The sequence below is a fragment of the Bos mutus genome, chromosome 13 (assembly GCF_027580195.1).
Source record: "Bos mutus isolate GX-2022 chromosome 13, NWIPB_WYAK_1.1, whole genome shotgun sequence".
Taxonomy (NCBI): Eukaryota; Metazoa; Chordata; class Mammalia; order Artiodactyla; family Bovidae; genus Bos; species Bos mutus.
Window position 1 is genome coordinate 50,265,887 of NC_091629.1, and position 19,678 is coordinate 50,285,564.

The 19,678-nt window shown below is 38.3% G+C and overlaps 1 protein-coding gene across 3 annotated transcripts in view; it reads right to left on the reverse strand.

Annotated features, from left to right (window-relative positions):
- SAMHD1 (SAM and HD domain containing deoxynucleoside triphosphate triphosphohydrolase 1) overlaps positions 1–19,678 on the reverse strand; it is a 67,400-nt gene that overhangs the window by 27,646 nt on the left and 20,076 nt on the right. For all 3 annotated transcript variants that reach the window (XM_005896009.2, XM_014478276.2, XM_070381697.1), the window contains exons 5-11: positions 16,903–17,018; positions 14,816–14,886; positions 11,479–11,637; positions 10,311–10,411; positions 10,023–10,131; positions 9,120–9,211; positions 7,453–7,568 (exon numbers count right to left, since the gene is read on the reverse strand). In XM_005896009.2, the coding sequence (XP_005896071.2) occupies positions 7,453–7,568; positions 9,120–9,211; positions 10,023–10,131; positions 10,311–10,411; positions 11,479–11,637; positions 14,816–14,886; positions 16,903–17,018 (764 nt within the window). The remainder of the gene's footprint in view (positions 1–7,452; positions 7,569–9,119; positions 9,212–10,022; positions 10,132–10,310; positions 10,412–11,478; positions 11,638–14,815; positions 14,887–16,902; positions 17,019–19,678) is intronic.

The window sequence follows — 19,678 nt, forward strand, 5'->3', positions numbered from 1 at the left end:
GGAACCCATGGCCCCTACACTAGCAGGAGGATTCTTAACCACTGGACCACCAGGAAAGTCTGGTTTTCATTATTTCTTTACATATTATATTCAGTTTGAAAAACAAAACAATTTTAATATAATAAGAGCACACTTTTCTAATCCATGCTTTAATCTACCCTATTCCCAGCTAAATTAGGGAAATGCTTTCCCCCATGACAGAATCTCACTTCTTGAAGGCCTATCTAATCTCTGAGGTTCATCTCAAAAAGTGCCTAATTATGAAACCTTCCCCAGTGCATCCAAATTAGAGATGTAATTTCTTCTTCCCTCGAACCCCAAAGAACTTAACTGATACTCTTCTTATGCCTTTCATCTTATTCTACCAGGTACAGGTTTTGGGGTGGACTGACGTTTTCATTGGCTGAGTGGGCAAAAGAGGGATTAAAGGGTCACAGGATACATATATGTTTAAAAGAAAATGCTCAACTTTTTCCAAGTGGCTGTACCATCTGCATTCCCACTGGCCATGTATGAGAGTTCTATTTGTTCCACATACATTTTTTTAGAAAACAGTCATGTACAAAAGTAAAGGGAAACTGCTTGTCTATTAAACTGAATGATTAAAGTGTTTACTAAAAGAGTGTAAACAACATTCAACTTGGGAGTCAGAAGACTTGATTTGAGCTCAGGTTTGCCATTTATTAGGATAAGTTGCTTTCTTTCATTTGGCCTTAGTTTCCTCATCAAGAGGAGTTTTAAGCAGATGATCTCTAAGGTTCTTTTGAATTTAACATTCTAAGGCCCCAATTTAATTAAGGGATTTGGGGGTAAGGTCTTGAAAGGGAAGGGGAAGAAAGGGTAAGGTCCACCTATTGCTTAGGAATATTGCAGAATAAAGACCAAGATATGAAAATGACTACCTAAGACAGTGGTCATAACATTTGCAATGCTTACGATAGTTGCATCCAGATAAGCTGAAACATTCATCAGAAATAGGAATTTAGGAAGCAGAGAGAAGAGATAAACAAACAGTGGCATATTCATACAATAGACTACTACTCAGCAATAAAAGGGAATGAATTACTGATACATGCAATCTGGATAAAAGTCAATGCTAAGTGAAAGAAGCCTTATGCAGAAGAATATATACTGTATGATTCCACTGATATGAAACTCTAGGACAGGTAATAGTGGTTGCTTCTAGAGATGAGGTAGAACAGGTATTGTCGGATAGAGCATGAAGGGACTTTCTAAGGAGAAGATAATGTTCTGTGTCCTGCATTTGTCCAGCAAATGTTAACCTTACAATTTTTATTAACACATAAATTGCATGTAATTTTGCATAAAAAGAAGAAAAATCTATAACAGTTACTGAACTTTAGTTAATCTGCATGCTGCAGGAATTAGGGTATACTGATGTCTGAAATTTACTTTCAAATGTCAAGCTTTAAATAAATGAATAGAGGGATGGTAAGTAATAAATATGTGATAAAGCAAGTCCAGCAAATGCTAGTATTTAGGTATATAGGTTTCAACTGTTAAATTCTTTTAACATTGCTGTTTATTTTCAACACTTATCCCTAAAACATGAAAAAAATTCTAAAAAAATTAAAAATAAGAAGTGAAGATTTTCAAAATAAAGATGAGTTGCTTTTGGAATTGCAACCAAAAAAAGGAGGGCTCATGGGATCCTATTCCTTCAAGGTCGTGTTATTATTAAGGACAATAAGGATCATATGACTGCTCAGAATAACATGCAAGAAAAGTAAGATGATTTCTGGCTCAAATGACGAAAGTGGAAAGGCAGTATGCTTATTCTTCTATATTCTGACAGTTAAAGCATAAAAACGTGACCTAATTTCTTTTCTGGGATTTTTGGCATTGTGACAACATCCAAGCAAGTGAACAGTGAACTCATCTCACTGAACAGGGTAAAAGCCAGTTTCAGTGTTCTAGTCAGCATGTTCATTCATGGTGAGCAAGAGCTATGTACAGACACGTGGAGTTATGACCTCATTAAGATGTATGATATTTGACAGTTTGTCAGTTAACCCAAAAGTGTATAAAGTCCAAAATTCATTTTTGTTTTTAACTGGAAAGATAATTTAAATGTAACATACTGTTATAGGATAAATGGTTAGGATTGGTCTCTGAGGAAGACTGAAGATGATTTTTTAAAATACAGCATCATTTGCTTCAGTATGAGTAAAAGTTTAAAAATAACTATCTGTAGGTTGCTTAAATTCTCTTATAATCTCTTTTTCCATTTCCAGCCACAGAGAAGGCAATGGCACCCCACTCCAATACTCTTGCCTGGAAAATCCCACGGAGGGAGGAGCCTGGTAGGCTGCAGTCCATGGGGTCGCTAAGAGTTGGACACGACTGAGCAGCTTCACTTTCACTTTTCACTTTCATGCACTGGAGAAGGAAATGGCAACCCACTCCAGTGTTCTTGCCTGGAGAATCCCAGGGATGGGGAGCCTGGTGGGCTGTGGTCTATGGGGTTGCACAGAGTCAGAAACGACTGAAGCGACTTAGCAGCAGCAACAGAATGAAGTCAATGTCAGGACAGTCTCTTAGAGGAAAACATAAAAGAAAATGCTGTTCTGAGGGGGAAGAGCTAAGATGGCGGAGGAGTAGGACGGGGAGAACACTTTCTCCCCCACAAATTCATCAAAAGAACATTTAAACACTGAGTAAATTCCACAAAACAACTTCTGAATGCTGGCAGAAGACATCAGGCACCCAGAAAAGCAACCCAAGTCTTCGAAAGGAGGTAGGAAAAAATATAAAAGACAAAAAAAGAGACAGTAGAGGGAGGGACAGAGTTCCGTCCAGGGAAGGGAGTCTTAAAAAGAGAGAAGTTTCCAAACACCAGGAAACCTTCTCACTGCCGAATCTGTGCCGAGACTTGGAAGCACAGAGGGCAACATAACAGGGAGGAAAAATAAATAAACAATTAAAACCCGCACATTTCGAGCCCTATGGTAACTCCCCCAGCGGAGAAGCAGCGCAGACGCCTGCATCCGCCATTAGCAAGCGGGGGCTGGGCAGGGAGGCGCGGCGCGGGCTGCATCGCAAGGATCTGGCCTGAATACCCCGAGCGCTATCTGAGTGAAATAATTTGGGCTAGCAAACCAGACTGTGGGATATCTACCACGCAAAAAGCCAGCCCTAACCTATGACACCACCAGGCCCGCGCACAGAACAAAGGACTGAACAGAGATAGCCGGCGGCAGACCATACCCCTCCAGTGATAGGCAGCCAGAGCTGGAAGGGGACAATCGCAGCCCCAGAGAGACATCATCTGTAAAACTGTAAGCAGGCTTCTTTGCTAACTAAAACTTCTTGGGGGTCTGGACGGTCAATATCTGCCTGAGAAGGTGTGCCGGTGCACACCTAGATAACCGAGCGGCAGGAGGCGGTAAGTCACAGCAATCCCGCGCACCAAACACCTCATCACCTGAGCTGCTCGGATCTGGGAAGGGCACAAAATGCAGGCCCAACCGACAGTCTGCACCTCTGAGGACTACCCGAGTGCCTGAACCTGAGCGGCTTGGACCTGGAAGTGCAGGCAGCCCAGGGCCGGCCACGGATGGTTCCCATTGGAGCAACCTAGAGCCTGAGCAGCGTGGGCAGGGAGGCTACACACGCCGTGAACAGGGGGCAGACCCAGTGTGGCTGAGGCACTGTGAGCACACACCAGTGTTATTTGTTTGCAGCATCCCTCCCTACCTCCCCTCAGCGCAACTGAACAAGTGAAAAAAAAAAAAAAAAAAAAAGTGTCCTCCACCGTCCCCTTTGGCTCAGGGCGGAAACCAGACACTGAAGAGACCAGCAAACAGAGGAAGCTATAACAGAGGGAACCGCCTTAGAAGCTACAGGCAATAGATTAAAACCCTGTGGTTAGTACCAGCTACACAGGAAGGGGCCTGTAGATCTTGAGAATATAAGTCGGACCAAGGAACTAGCCAAAAATGAACTGAACCCGCAATACTCACAACAAAACCAGAGAAAGTCCTAGATATATTTTTACTATTTTTATGATCATTCTTTTTTTATTTTTTAATTAAAAAAATTTTTTTAAGTCTTCTATTATTCCTTTAATTTTCACTTTTATAACCGATGACTTTGCAAAAAAAAAAAGAAGACCCCATTTTTTTTTAAAGCAAACTTCATATATATATTTTTATAATTTTTTTGACCTTTTTTCCCCCTTCTTTTCTTTAACATTGTATTTTTGAAATTCCAAACTCTACTCTAGATTTTTAATTTTAGCTTTTTGGTATTTGTTATCAATTTTGTACCTGTAGTTGTTTTTTTTTTTTTTTTTTACAATTTCTGTGACCCTTTTTTTTTTCTCTTTTTCTTTTTCTCTGTTTCTTTTCTTCTTCTTCTTTTAAATAACATTGTATATCTGAAATTCCAAACTCTACTCTAGATTTTTAATTTATGCTTTTTGGTATTTGTTATCAATTTTATACCTGTATTTTCTTTATAATTTATGCAAATTTGTTTGTTCTTGTTTGGTTTTTTTCTTTCTCTTCTTCTTTTTTTAACATTGTATTTTTGAAATTCCAAACTCTACTCTAGATTTTTAACTTTTGCTTTTTGGTATTAGTTATCAATTTTGTACCTATATTTTCTTTATAATTTTCACGACCTTGTTTGTTTTTGTTTGTTTTTTCTCTCTTTCTTTTCCTTCTTCTTTTCTTTAACATCATATTTTTGAAATTCCAAACTCTACTCTAGATTTTTAATTTTTGCTTTTATGTATTTGTTACCAATTTTGTACCTTTAAGAACCCAATCTTCAGTACCCCTTTATCACTAGGGAGCGAGATTACTGGCTTAACTGCTCTCTCTCCCTTTGGACTCTCCTTTTTCTCCACCAGGTCGCCTGTGTCTCCTCCCTAACCCCTCTCTACTCTACCCAACTCTGTGAATTTCTGTGTGTTCCAGACAGTGGAGAACACTTAGGGAATTGATTACTGGCTGGATCTGTCTCCCTCCTTTTCATTCCCCCCTTTTATCCTCCTGGCCACCTCTGTCACCTTCCTCCTTCTTCTCTTCTCTGTATAACTCCGTGAACAACTCTGAGTGGTCCAGTTGTGGAGTGCACATAAGGAAGAGATTACTGGATAGCCCACTCTCTCCTCTGTTGATTCCACCTCATCTCATTCGGGTCACCTCTAACTCCCTCCTCCCTCTTCTCTTCTCCATATAACGCTGTGAACCTCTCTGGGTGACCCTCACAGTAGAGAAACTTTTCATCTTTAACGTAGATGTTTTATCAATGGTGCTGTATAGAAGGAGAAGCTATGAAACTACTGTAAAAATAAGACCGATAACTGGAAGCAGGAGGCTTAAGTCCAAACCCTGACTCCAGGGAGCTCCTGACTCCAAGGAACATTAATTGACAGGAGCTCATCAAATGCCTCCATACCTGCACTGAAACCAAGCACCACACAAGGGCCAACAAGTTTCAGGGCAAATACATTATCCCCTATAAGTAACTTTGTCATCAATCCAACCCAGATGAATTAACAAGAAAAAAGTAAACTCACTTGTCACATTATAAACTGCAAATATTTGATGGACACAGTGTTCTCAGTATATAAACATTTGATACATAGAATCACCATTTCCCTTCTAACCTGTAGTTTAGGTATGAATGGAAAGTGCCTAAAAAGTTACAAGTGTAATGGGGACTCTATTAATTGCCTGAAGGTGAAAGTGTTAGTTGCTCAGTGGTGTCTGACTCTTTTCCATCCCATGGACTGTAGCCCACTAGGCTCCTCTGTCCACGGAATTCTCCAGGCAAGAATACTGGAGTGGGTAGCCATTCCCTTTTTGAGGGTATCTTCCCAACCTAGGGATTGAACCCAGGTCTCCTGCATTGCAGACAGAGCCTTTACCATGTGAGCTACCAAGAAAGCCCATATATTAACTGCCTGCTGCTGCTGCTAAGTTGCTTCAGTCATGTCCAACCCCATAGATGGCAGCCCACCAGGCTCCCCCATCCCTGGGATTCTCTAGGCAAGAATACTGGAGTGGGTTGCCATTTCCTTCTCCAATGCATGAAAGTGAAAAGTCAAAGTGAAGTCACTCAGTCGTGTCCGACTCTTAGCAACCCCATGGACTCCAGCCTACCAGGCTCCTCCGTTCATGGGATTTTCCAGGCAAGAGTACTGGAGTGGGGTGCCACTGCTTACACCTGTATAAAAAAAATTTAGCAGTGATGGAACAGGAAGCTGATCTTGTGTGTGAGGCCACTCAGCTTCTGCCATTCTCTCGTTTCAGAAACTCCAGCCTTCTCACTGATTCTATCACTTTGTTTTTAGTTAAGCAGAGTCAGTTTCAGGATTTGCAACTAAGAACTCTTAACTGGTATATACTTTTTGGTTTACATCTTTTGCTTTACTGATCTTAAACTTTCCCACATTAAAGAATCAGTTATGACACCTCACCCCTCTTCCTTCCCACCCTAAGTTGTTTGTTTCTGCTGAAGTGCACAGAAATGTCTTTGGCATCCTGTTTTGCAACAAAAATTATGTTAAATGAGCAAGTCAGCTTTTTGGTATTGGTCTGGTTTTATGAAAGTGTAATTAAAAGTGTAAGTCATGTCCCACTCTTTGCAACCCCATGGACTATACAGACCATGGAATTCTGCAGGCCAGAATACAGGAGTGGGTAGAGCTGGTCCCTTCTCCAGGGGATCTTCCCAACCCAGGGATCAAACCCATATCTCCCACATTGCAGGAGGATTCTTTACCAACTAAGCCACCAGGGAAGCCAAATTGTATTCGAAGTTAAAAATAATTAATATTGAGCACTTAGGTTACCCTGGTAGTTCAGCTGGTAAAGAATCTACCTGCAATGCAGGAGACCCCAGTTAGATTCCTGGGTCAGGAAGATCCCCTGGAGAAGGGATAGGCTACCCACTCCAGTATTCTTGGACTTCCCTGGTGGCTCAGTCAGTAAAGAATCTGCCTGTAATGTCGGAGACCTGGGTTTAACCCCTGGATTGGGAAGATCCTCTGGAAGAGGGCATGGCAACCCACGCCAGTATTCTTGCCTGGAGAATCCCCATGGACAGAGGAGCCTGGCAGGCTACAGTCCACGGGGCCACAAAGAGTCCGACAAGACTGAGCGACTAAGCACAGCACAGCACTTGTGTGCCAAGTACTATTCCAAGTGCTATATGCTTCACTGCAGCATCACAACTAAACTACATGCTAGGTATCATTACTCCCACTTTATAGATGAAGAAACAAGGTTCAGAGAGGTTAAATAACTTTATCAAGGTTATCTTGTTAGTACAAAGCAGAGATAAAACTCAAATCCAGTAGTATACAATCACTTCAGAAGCTAAATACACTGGAATGTTTGGAAAATAACCCATCTGCAATCCAGGGAAAGTTTACACGGTTTCTGAGATGGACCACCTATGTTACCTTCTACTTCTTACCTGTCAGCTTAGTGAAGGCTTCCATGTCATCAATTGCTGTAGAAATGCGATACTTTCTTCCTGCAGAACCTGTTATCTCTATGTGATCGTCTGCTTTGAGGAAGGCATCTGTAATCCTAAAGATCATTTTATAAAGGTTTATGTTTATGAGGAAATTGAATATTTGCTTTATGCTTTACTTAACATTTAGGAAACCTCTCTACTTTTAAGAAACAAAATCTTGAGATACAATGTTCTAAAGGCAACTGCTTTTCAGACTTATAGAGAACAAACTAGTGGTGATCAGTAGGCAGAGGGACAGGGCAGGTGAGGGAGTATGAGGTATAAACTACTAGGTATAAAATAAGCTACAAAGATACACCGTACAATGGGGAATGTAGTCAATATTTTATAATAGCTATGAATATAATCTTTAAAAATTGTGAATCACTATATTGTACACCTGCAACTTACAATTAAAACAAACCAAAAAAAGACAATTGCATCTCAACCATGCTAAGTAAGTCCACGATAATTTGTGGACTGTAATATTTACTGTGCTCTAGGCATTACTACAAAGCTTTAGATACATCATCATATTTAATCTTTCTATCAGTAACACAGGTGTAATCAACCTATATTATATAGACATAGAAATTGAGTAATTTTCATTTAATCAAGTTAGGAAGAAGCAGTACCAGACTGTTCCTAGATCTCTCTGAGTCTCTGCATTGAAAACAAACAAACAAAAAAAACCTCTTAGCCTTCTCCGCTTACCAAAGTAACAGCCATACAAATAGGAGAAAGGATTCTAACTAGTCTGCTCATGACAAAAGATGAAGAAAAAAGCAGAAAGTAAATTTTCTCAACACAAATGTAAACATGAACAGTAAAAGCTTAAAAGAGATTCATTTAAAACTATTTTAGGGCCACAGAATTAACTTGACTCATACCCCACTTTTGGAAATTCCTCATGAGGTCTCTGAGTCACTTAGGGACCTAGTTGTACTTTTCTGCTTTGGTTCTGACTGGATCAGGGAGAAGTAAAATTTCTGTGGTGGTGGTTTAGTCACTCAGATGTGTCTGACTCTTGCGACCCCACGGACTGTTACCCGCCAGGCTCCTCTGTCCATGGGATTCTCCAGGCAAGAATACTGGAGTGGGTTGCGATTTCCTTCTCTAGGGGATCGTCCTGACCCAGGAATAGAATCTGGATATCTTGCATTGCAGGCAGACTCTTCACTGACTGAGCTACGAGGAAAGCCCGAAATTCCTGTAGGTTTTACTGTTTTCTACTAATGTTGATAATTGACAGGGTAGGGAGAGACATTAATCTTCAAAATTCATTTTTGTCATTAATTTCAGAGTGTCAATTATCCATATCTCATTTCTCACCTCGATGATTAATATCTGGTACCTAAGTGACTACCTGTGTGGAGATCTAAGCCATCCCAGGGTAGCCTCTTCCTATCTAGCCTAAACCCCCTCTTCTGCTTGAGTCTATCCTCTTTAACACTCACCTCTAAATTCACTTTATGCTAGTTTTTGTTTTGTTTAAGGGAACCATTTTAGATTTGTTCACTTAAACTTTACTTGAATTTATTTAGAAATCTCAACTTGACCCAAGTATGATACTCTAGTAAAAATCATGGAAAATTTTATACGAAAATAACAATCAAATTTCTTACATTGTATCAATGATGTTGCCAACTTTGTGTTGATAAGCTCTGCGGTGCAAACAGTTGCGTGTGTGGAACATGTCATACAGGTTTCCAACCTCCTGCAGAAAGAGGTGAAACAAACATTAAGGTAGGATCAGATTAGGTTCCCTTGTTAGTAGACAGCATATAAGTCAGGAAAAAGGGATGGTGGCATAAAAGAAGACTGGACACAGGTAAAATTCATCAAAACCCCTAAGACTCCCAAGAAAGAGCAAGGAAGACTCATAATACTACTTATCTGCAACTTTTATTCTTAGTAAACCAAAATCTACTGAGCATCTTAACTCTGCGATGCATTCTGTTTGAGGCATCTTAAATATATTTTTTAAATTTCCCAATAATTCTAGAAGTTAGGTATTCTTCTTCTAATCTTCATTCTGAAAAGAAAGACTTTGTATAGTATAGCACTGTTCTATTCTTTAGTTATATGACTAACCTAGCAGGGAATTAATGATTATAGGATTATAACTACTATGAAACATACAATACAGTGATTAAGGACAAGACTCAAGCCAAACTTCCTGGATTGAAACTCCAGTTCTGCCATTAACTGTATGCCTTCTTTGCGCTTCAATTTGCTTATCTGTTAAATGGGAAAATAACAGTTTCTATCTTACAGGATTGTGAAGATTGAGTTAATCCTCTAAAGCACGTTAAACAGTGCTGAGAACAAGACTCAGTAAATGTCTACTGTAGACAGTAGACCATACAGGAGAAGTGAAAAGAGCTTTAAAATACTTACAAATGCTAAGCACGAAGTAAAGAGATAGATAATTTACCAGGTAGTGATTTTTCCAATTTACTGAAAGGGTATTTCTAGACTTCAAGCTAAGAATCACACCTTCCTTATTGTCCTCTGACATAGCTTACCTTTTCTCTAGTACAAATATGCTTCATATTATCTACTTCACAGACACGGGCAAACTTAAGAAAGCGCTTGTAATCAAAGCTATTTTGGATTCCAAGATGATGGCAGTCCCTGGAGAGATTCCCAAGCAGAGAGATGAAATTTTTCAGCAAAGGAAACCATACCTTAAATATCAATACTAAATTTATATAAGGGTTTTATTTTGCTTGCTTATTTACTTAAATAAAAATTGTATCTATTTAAAGTATACAAGATTTCTAATCAATTTTTCTGAAGTGTTCAGTGCATACCTGGCAAAATAATCCCATTTGTCCACATCAATGCCATTTCTTTTATTGGCCACTATCTCATAAAGGAAGCTTTTTTCTTTAGGACGCCCTTTATAGAGCCACTGGAAGAGAAGAAAACCCACTGAAAGTTATAGAACAGGAGATAAATCTATTTATAAGCAAAGCAAGTGTATTAACCCGAAAATTATAAACAGATATTTGAATGCGAATGTTAGGTAAGTGAGAAGGTTCTACTCTTTTTTCCTTCACTTAATTCCCAAATTAGTAGAAAAGGGAAAGAAATGCTAGAAATGCTAAAATATGATATCCTGTTAATACTAAACCTAGTGCCTTTGGAAGGATCCTAATTCTATTACACTTAGATAACCAACAAGCTTTCTTGTTTTCTTGGTTTAAAAGATTTTTTAAAATATTAAGATCTATTTATAAACTAGTAAGAATGTTTCTTATATTCGAATGCTTAAATTCAGGAGTGCAAATTCTTGGAGCTCTGTGTTTTTTTCTGGCTGCGCTGAGTGATCCTGGGGATCCTAGTTCCCCAACCAGGGATGGAACCTGGGCCCTCGGCAGTGAAAGCGCCAGAGTCCCAGCCACTGGATCACCAGGGAATTCCTAGGAACTCTGTTTTTTGGAGATAGGATATTTGCTGTAAAATCCTCCTATTTATCTTATACCTTACAAGTAGATTTGTGTGTTTTAAGGAAAAAAAGACTAAAAAACACTAAGGGAAATTCTTTTTCCTAATTAAAAGAAAAAAGATCAAAAAGGAAACAAATCATACTTCCCTCTGAACTAATTCAACTTTTTTTTCTAGGTCTTCACATATCTAAATAATCCAAACATTAATTTTAATGGGTAAACAAGACACATACTTTCAGAACTAAGTTACTTTAGGCTTCTATATAAAATTCTGCATACATATTCATTAAAAATATTAATATGTGTATTTTAATTTGGGGGATAACTTCTAAAGAACTCAGTTAAGAGCTGGAAGAACTATATAAGCCTTTTATTTTTTGCACTAAACAGTAGAAATGTATCACATATTTTATCATTTAGTCTCCTAAAATAGCAAAATGTCACCCCTTCAAATACAAATCTGAAGGAACCAAGAGAAGACGAGATGAAAAGAACCAGTTGATTTAAATTAGGTTGTACACAAATTTACCTTTGAAGCATCTTTGATGGGTGATTCAGGTGGTCCTGTAATTTGTTCCTTGATAAACAAAATATCTTCTTCAGGGATGAGACCATAGTATTTCATGACATCTTGGAGTCCGTTAGAATTGATGAGGTGCTCAAACATCATAACTGAGCCCTGTTCATGCTAGGAAAAGGCAGCAGTATGGTTTGTTACAGACTCTAGTCCATCAGGGACCCCTGATTATTCAAATTACTCTTGGCTCCCTGGTAATTCAGAGATAAAGTTCTAATGCACGTTAATGACCTAGTTTTCAACTACAGTCCTCCAGATATTTAAAAAATATCTGTCAAATCTGTCTATATTTTACCAGTCTACAAAACCTTATAATCCAGGTGCATCATTATTTGATAAATATATTTAATGAGATATAAGATTTATAATACGTATGTATTATAGAGCACAGCTGAATACTACCAGATTTTAAGGATAGAACACCTTTTTGTTTGTTTGTTTTTGGTGAGCTTCATGGTTTGCAGAATCTTAGTTACCTGACCAGAGATCAAACATAGGCCCTTGCAGTGCAAGCGCCAAACCCTAACCACTGGACTGCCAGGAAATTCCCAGTAGAATACCATTTTAATGAATATTACTATAAAATTTAGTTCTATAGTATCATCAGCTTTGGAATTTGTGAAGCTACAAGTTCTATTAGCATTTCCATCTAGTGGTGAAAAGGGGTAATTCCAAACTTGGAAGCAAAAAAAAAAAAAAGGTGTCGGGATATTCCAGAGATCTGAAGTTAAAATCTGGGCTGGAATCTCAAACTATAGACTCATTTTACTCACAGTCTCTGGTCAGTCATTTGTAATTGTTACAAAGAACAAATGGCCCCCTGGAGGGCCTCTAAGAACTGTGATAGGACAGATCTTTGCTAAGAGCTGTTCTCCCTTACCCTACTGCTCTCCACCCCGGTGCCCTTTCCCAATAAAATCTCTTGCTTTATCAGCACATGTGTCTCCTCGGGCAACTCATTCCCGAGTGTTAGACAAGAGCCCAGTTTCGGCCTTGGAAGGGGTCCCCCTTCCTGCAACAAGTTTGACTATAAAGAAAGCTGAGCCCCAAAGAACTGATGCTTTTGAACTGTGGTGTTGGAGAAGACTCTTTAGAGTCCCTTGGACTAAAAGGAAATCCAACCAGTCCATCCTAAAGGAGATCAGTCCTGAATATTCATTGGAAGGACTGATGCTGAAGCTAAAACTCCAATACTTTGGCCACCTGATGTGAAGAGCTGACTCATTTGAAAAGACCCTGATGCTGGGAAAGTTTGAAGGCCGGAGAAGAAGGGAACGACAGAGGATGAGATGGTTGGATGGCATCACCGACTCAACGGACATGAGTTTGAGTAAACTCCAGGAGTTGGTGATGGACAGGGAGGCCTGGCGCAGTCCATGGGGTTGCAAAGAGTGCAACAAGACTGAGCGACTAAATGGAACCGAACTGAACTTCCTGAAGGTATTGGATTACCACCAAAAGCAGGCAGATGTTAGAGAGAACTAAACACTTGGAAGAGAAACGTTCTAGTTCTTCTTTGTTGTGGGCAACATTCCAGTTCTTTTATGGCTTTTAGCCTGAGGGAGGCCCTAGGGCAGGAGAACTGAAAAGAATCTATTCTTTTTACTAGGTGAAAGAAGCAGAATACTTCATCAAAATTTTAAATTTTCTTTCTGAAAAGCCACCTTTGTTCAAGAAATGAACTAAGACTTTCCTGGCAGTACAGTGGTTAAGACTGCCTTCCAGTGCAAGGTGTGTGAGCTCAATCCCTCATCAGAGAGCTAAAATCCCACAGGTCTTGTGGCCAAAAAACAGAAAAAAACAAACAAACAAAAAATCCATGAAATGGAAGCAATATTATAAAAAATTCAATAAAGACTTTAAAAGTGGTCCACATTAAAAAAAAATCTTAAAGAAATAAATTGGTAATTGGTAAGTCAGAGAAAAATATCCATAATACATGTATCTGACTATATATATATATATATTTATTCAAATTGATAACTAAAAGGTAAATATTCAATTTTTTCTAATGGGTAAATGGAAAATCTCTTTACAAAAGATGATTTATCAGTGACAAAGTAGAGGAAATGGGAAGTTAACACACAAAGAGAATGCCAAATAAAAAAGGGAAAATCCCACAAAAGACTATTTCACACTCAATAGAAAGAATAACCAAAAATCTAAATGTTGGTAAGGCCATGGAAGAACAGGTACTCTCACATATTGCTGGCAGAGTGTAAAATGGGGAAGGTCTGGTAATTTCTTATAAAGTTAAATATGCATCTACTTGATGACTCAGCAATTCTACTACTAGGTAAGGAGAAATGAAACTAAGACAAATGAAAATATTTTCCAAAAAATTGTGTATAGTAACATGTACAACATCCTTATATTTGTAATAGCCCCAAACTGAAAACAACCCAAATTCTACAAAAGGAGAAAAGATAAACAAATAGTGACTTATTCATACAATGGGCTATTACCTCAGGGACAAACAATATGAATACAAACAGGACAAAACAGTACCTATTACAGGATTCTACTTTTATCAAGTCTAGAAACAGGCAAAATGAATCTGTTTATAAAAGTTAGAAGGTGATGATGATGGGGAGGGTAGGAACTGACTAGAAAGAGTCACACAGGAATTCTCCAGGAAGATGAAAATATTGCACATCTCAACTTGAGTAGTGGCTGCATGGATGAATACACTTGTCAATACTCACTGAACTATACAATGATGATCTGGACAACATATTTAAGATGAATTATACCTTTCTAAAAATGAGAGAATAAATAGTGGTTGACATGTAATGAAGTGTTCAGGATGCAGTGATATCATCTTCTGCTTCAAATATAGTGCAGCCAAAAATGGAAGATGACCTACCTTTACTTCTCAAAAACTGATTCCAGAAAAATGGGTTAGCTACCTGCAAATCTGTAATTATACAAAGAACTTAGTCTAGAACTTACTTTATGGTCACACAAAATGAATCAAAGCCAGAGTCAGCCTTTGATTTTTTATTTTATACTAGTATGACAGAGTAGAAAGAGCATTAAATTAGCTGCTGGTTTTCTAGTGCTGGCTCTATCATTTCACAGGCTTTGTGATTTTTGGTGCATCAGTACACCTCTGGGTTTCGAGTTCCTTTACACTTACAAAAATGGAGATAATGATTTCCTCCTTAGAGACTGCTGTGAGGATCAAATGAAAACAACACCCTGAAAAACTGTAACAGGAATTATACTATAACACAGTAGTCACTGCTTAGTCTTTATTTTACTAAATATTGAATATATGGATACATACCGTCCATTTTATCTCTGGTCGAGCAAGTGGAATAAATCTTCCATCAAACATATGAGAAAATGGCCCATGACCTTAAAAACAAAAGCTGCCTTAGAACAGAACACTGTAAATTGGTGGAAAGGAAATTTTTTTAGTTAAATGTGAATATCAATGGAAATTAATAATTTATAATCACAAAAAAGGAACAAATTGTTCCTTCCTATTTTCTAAAACAAGAGAACAGGAAGCAGAACAATACAAGAATGTAAATTCTCCACTGAGGGGTCTCTGAGTCACTGGAGTTTACATAATGAAAGGACAGTTTTGTGTAAATAAAGGAATGTTAATGACAAAAACTTTTGGCTTCTTTAGATTACATATTGGTAGTGTTAGAAAAGCAGTTTTAAGACAATCTACTAGGGTCAGGAAATCATTAGAACTTTAGTATTCTGAACCTTTAAAAACATCCCTTTTTATGTAAATTTTATAATGTATGTACTTTTAGACACATATCAGGGCTTATCTTTGTTTTTATTGATGATATGGGCAATCAAAAGTGGAGATCACTACTTCATCTTATTCATAAGTGACCTTAACATTCTACAACATCTATCAACATGAAACTTTGCTGAGGCACAAATCTGGAATCATCAGAATTTCTGAAGGAGTTAAACTTGGCCCTCTGCATTCACAGATTCAATCAACCTTGGACAGAAAATATTTGGGGGAAAAAAAAAATTCAGGAAGTTCCAAAAAGCAAAACTTGAATTTGCCAAGCTTGCTGGCAGTTATTTACATATTGGTATTATCAGTAATCTAGAATTGATTTAATTATAGAATAATTGATTTAATTCTCTATACACAGGAGAGGATGTGTATGGGTTATATACAAATTTTATATAAGCATTGGGCTTTTTTTTTTTTTTGTATCCGGAGGGGGTCCTGGGAACAAATCCCCCCCCACATTTCCTTGCTAGATGGGAGAGGGAGCTCACTTGGACCAGCCCCAGGCCTTTTCTGCATGTTTCAGTACATAAATAAAGGCTTGTTACTGCAGAGTTTAGACTCCTGGGGATTGGTATAAGATTCCCAAAAGCTCCCTCTCAAAATACCAAGAATCTTAAATTAATGATCGAAGGCTGATAGTGGTCCTACTAAAATCTCCAAGGGAACGTGCTGAAAAGACAGCCCTATGCCTTTAATTATCTGACTACTGAAACACAAAAACCTCCCTTTGTCTGCACCGAGGGCACATGCAAACTCTTAGGATCCTTCAATGTGTGTGTGTGTGTGTGTGTGTGCGCGCCACGCTCAGTGTCTGACTCTTTGTGACCCCATGGCCTGTAGCCAGGCTCACCTGTCCATGGAATTTTCCAGGCAAGAAAACTGGAGCGGGTTGCCATTTCCTACTCCAGGGGATCTTCCTGACCCAGGGATTGAGCCCATGTCTCTTGAGTCTCCTGCATTAGCAGGCAGATTCTTTTTTTTTTTTTTAGCAGGCAGATTCTTTACTACTTCGCTGCCTGGGATATCCATAAATTACTCCAGTAAATAGGAAAAAATTACAAGAAGAGAGGAAAAAACTCCTCATGATAAAAGAGAACATTCTTTTTTCTCTTTGTCTCTGGAGAAAGATGATATTCTTTTACTTGGATTTAAGTGGCCCAAGACTGAGGTTGTGAGTATAGGTCACAAGTAGTTCTCTAAATTTCTTGTTAATCTGCTAGAGCAGATTATATATTCTAGGTGTGAGAATAGATTTCACAAAGTAACTGAAGGGAAATAGCAATTTTATTCAGCAAAGATAAAGGAAAAATCAAATTTACAACATTCCAACACACAGTAGTAAGGAAAAACCACTATTAGAACGTCCTTTCATATAACCTGCAATGAAGGGTGCAACGTGGGAAACTCATTGAAAGACTTAAAAAAAAAAGAAAGCAATGCTTTGGGCTTATGAACCATTCTAGGAAGAAGCAATGGCAAATTTACATTAATGTTAACTCTTCAAAGAATTAGAACACAACTTTCATATTGCTCTTAGTTGTATTTCAAAGAGAGGTGACAGGTGATTTTACACTAGAACTCTGGTTCTTTGAACTGCTTACCAAGATCATGACAAAGACCAGCGATCTGAACACAGAGAATATCTCGTTCACTTATCTGCAGCTCTGGTTGTTTTTCACTCAGTTCACGAACTAGACGTCCTGCTAGATACCCCACGCTGCAGAGCAGGAAGGAACAAAACAAAAACGAAAAATTTATTTTTCTGTTTGAAAGATGAGCGACTGTTAAGATGTATATTTGTCCATGATAAATCCCTAAGGAGGCTGTGAATCAGACTATGGGTTATGGACCCTTCTCAGCAGTTTGAGTGTAAAAAGCCCTCTTTTTCTCTTTTTGTTTCAGAGTCTACGTGTCTGAGCTTGTAGGCTGTATTACATTTCTGTAACAGCCTGTATTACATTTCTGGTCCTTGTAGGCTGTTTTATATTTCTGATTTGTAGAGATTTGCAAGACAGAGAGAATTGATTTTAACTCCCCAAAGAATTGGTCTGCTGCCTGAATAATATTAAAAGACTGATTTCCCCAGCTACCTTTTCTTTACTTTGATTATTATTAGCTTATGAATATTAGGCCTTATTTTTACATTATATTGTGTAAGTTCAGGTAATCCTATTGAATTGTTTTGGAATTTTTTATATATTTAATATTTTCTGAGGGGCGGATTTATATATCCTGTCTTATAATACCAGGCAGGAGAAGCATTCCCCAGGAAGACATAATGTCTATACACAATATAGTTAGGAAAAAGAGATATAAACATATTATATTAAACCCACTTAAATACATCTATTTTTATAAACTGTCATCTCAATCCTATCAACTCTTACACCATTAACTTTAGCCTCCATCATGGAGAAGGCAATGGGACCCCACTCCAGTACTTTTGCCTAGAAAATCCCATGGACGGAGGAGCCTGGTGGGCTGCAGTCCATGGGGTCGCTAAGAGTCGGACACAACTGAGCGACTTCACTTTCACTTTTCACTTTCATGCACTGGAGAAGGAAATGGCAACCCACTCCAGTGTTCTTGCCTGGAGAATCCCAGGGACGGGAAGCCTGGTGGGCTGCCGTCTATGGGGTCGCAGAGTCGGACACAACTAAAGTGACGTAGCAGCAGCAGCAGCAGTACACCATCAACAATCTATGGTCTTACAAGGGGTTCTAGAAACTTTCCTTTTTATCCTCTGGTCATTTTATCTATTTTTATATAAAGGCTCTGGGGTCTCCAGGGAGGAGGATAACTAAGGGACTCAGGTCTTTTTAAAAAAATACCTTTAACTTGATTAACTGGCTTAACTGTTGTCCCAACAATTATTGATCAGGTATCTCAGTGTAATTTTCTTCCAGCCTTCTAAATATATACATAAATCTTTTAAACATATATTTAAGTATATTTACTATATATACTGCTGCTGCTGCTGCAGCTGCTAAGTCACTTCATTTGTGTCCGACTCTGTGCGACCCCATAGGCGGCAGCCCACCAGGCTCCCCCGTCCCTGGGATTCTCCAGACAAGAACACTGGAGTGGGTTGCCATTTCCTTCTCCAATGCATGAAAGTGAAAAGTGAAAGTGAAGTTGCTCAATCATGTCTGACTCTCGACATATATAAACTAAACTGAGGTAAAAAGAATGGATTTGTTTGGGGCCCTTTATATTGGGCACCAACAGAAGGTTCCCATGGCCCATCCAACCTTACATAGTGTTGTATCAAAACCTTTCTTTTAATCCTATTAACATCCATTTTAAATATCTAATTTCTTAATAAAATCTAAAGATTTTTATCCTGTTGGGACAAATCCCTTTAAAATTTTCACCTTCTTGGGAAGAAGTCTCGTCACTCTCCTCTCAGCTTTTTTCTCTATTAATCAATCTAATTAACATTAATTAACCTAATGTTTTTATTGGCATCTGTCAGGGAACCCTAAATGGACACTACAAAATAAGCCTTCCCAAATTTGTTTATTTTTGTCTGTTCTAAACTGATGGCATAGCTGTCTTATATACTATCCGTCTTCTAATTTTTTTCATAGGTAACAATAAAACAGCTCTTTATAATGAAAGCTCTCTAAAAAATTTACCAATTTACCAAGTTTCTCCACTTTTAAGGATCCATTGTCTGGTCACTGACAAGTAGTATCTTAACAGTGACTCAAACCAATAAAATGCAAGAGGCATCCCCACAAGAGAGTGCAAAGGACGCAACCTTCATAAGATTTAGAAATTTATTTCCCAAAACAGCCTAAGAGAGTAAAGTCCTTTGGTGTATAGGAGGATGTAATGAAGGTTAAGATGAAAAAGACCCTTTATAACAAATTTTCCTGAGAGTTGCCACAGCCAGACAAACAGACTTCCCAGTCTATCTGACTGCTTGCCAAATGTATACCATGTGAGTAACTTTCGGGTAGCAGAAACCAAGATCTCAGAACACAGTAGGGGTGGGGGGATGCCTAAGAAGATCAGGTAGAACTTTTATATCTTTAAGATTACAGGAAAAGAAACGCAAATACTCCCAGAAAGACTTCTGTTTCTTTAAGTTCAGAATTTTGAAAAGATGTTTTATCAAGTTGGCTTTTTCTAGCTGCACATGAAAAAAATTAATTTTGGAATATCAAAAGAACCCCATTTTGGCCAACTTTAGGATAAGAGTTAATTCCCAATTAAACAAGTACTTGTAAGTACAAATTCTATACATACATAATACAAATTTCCCAGTGTCTGTCACTTAGGGTAACCTATCAGCAGTTTTTAACTGAGCAAAGTAAGGATATTCTGACACACGCTCCATCATGAGTGACTTGGGGAAATTATGCTAAGTGA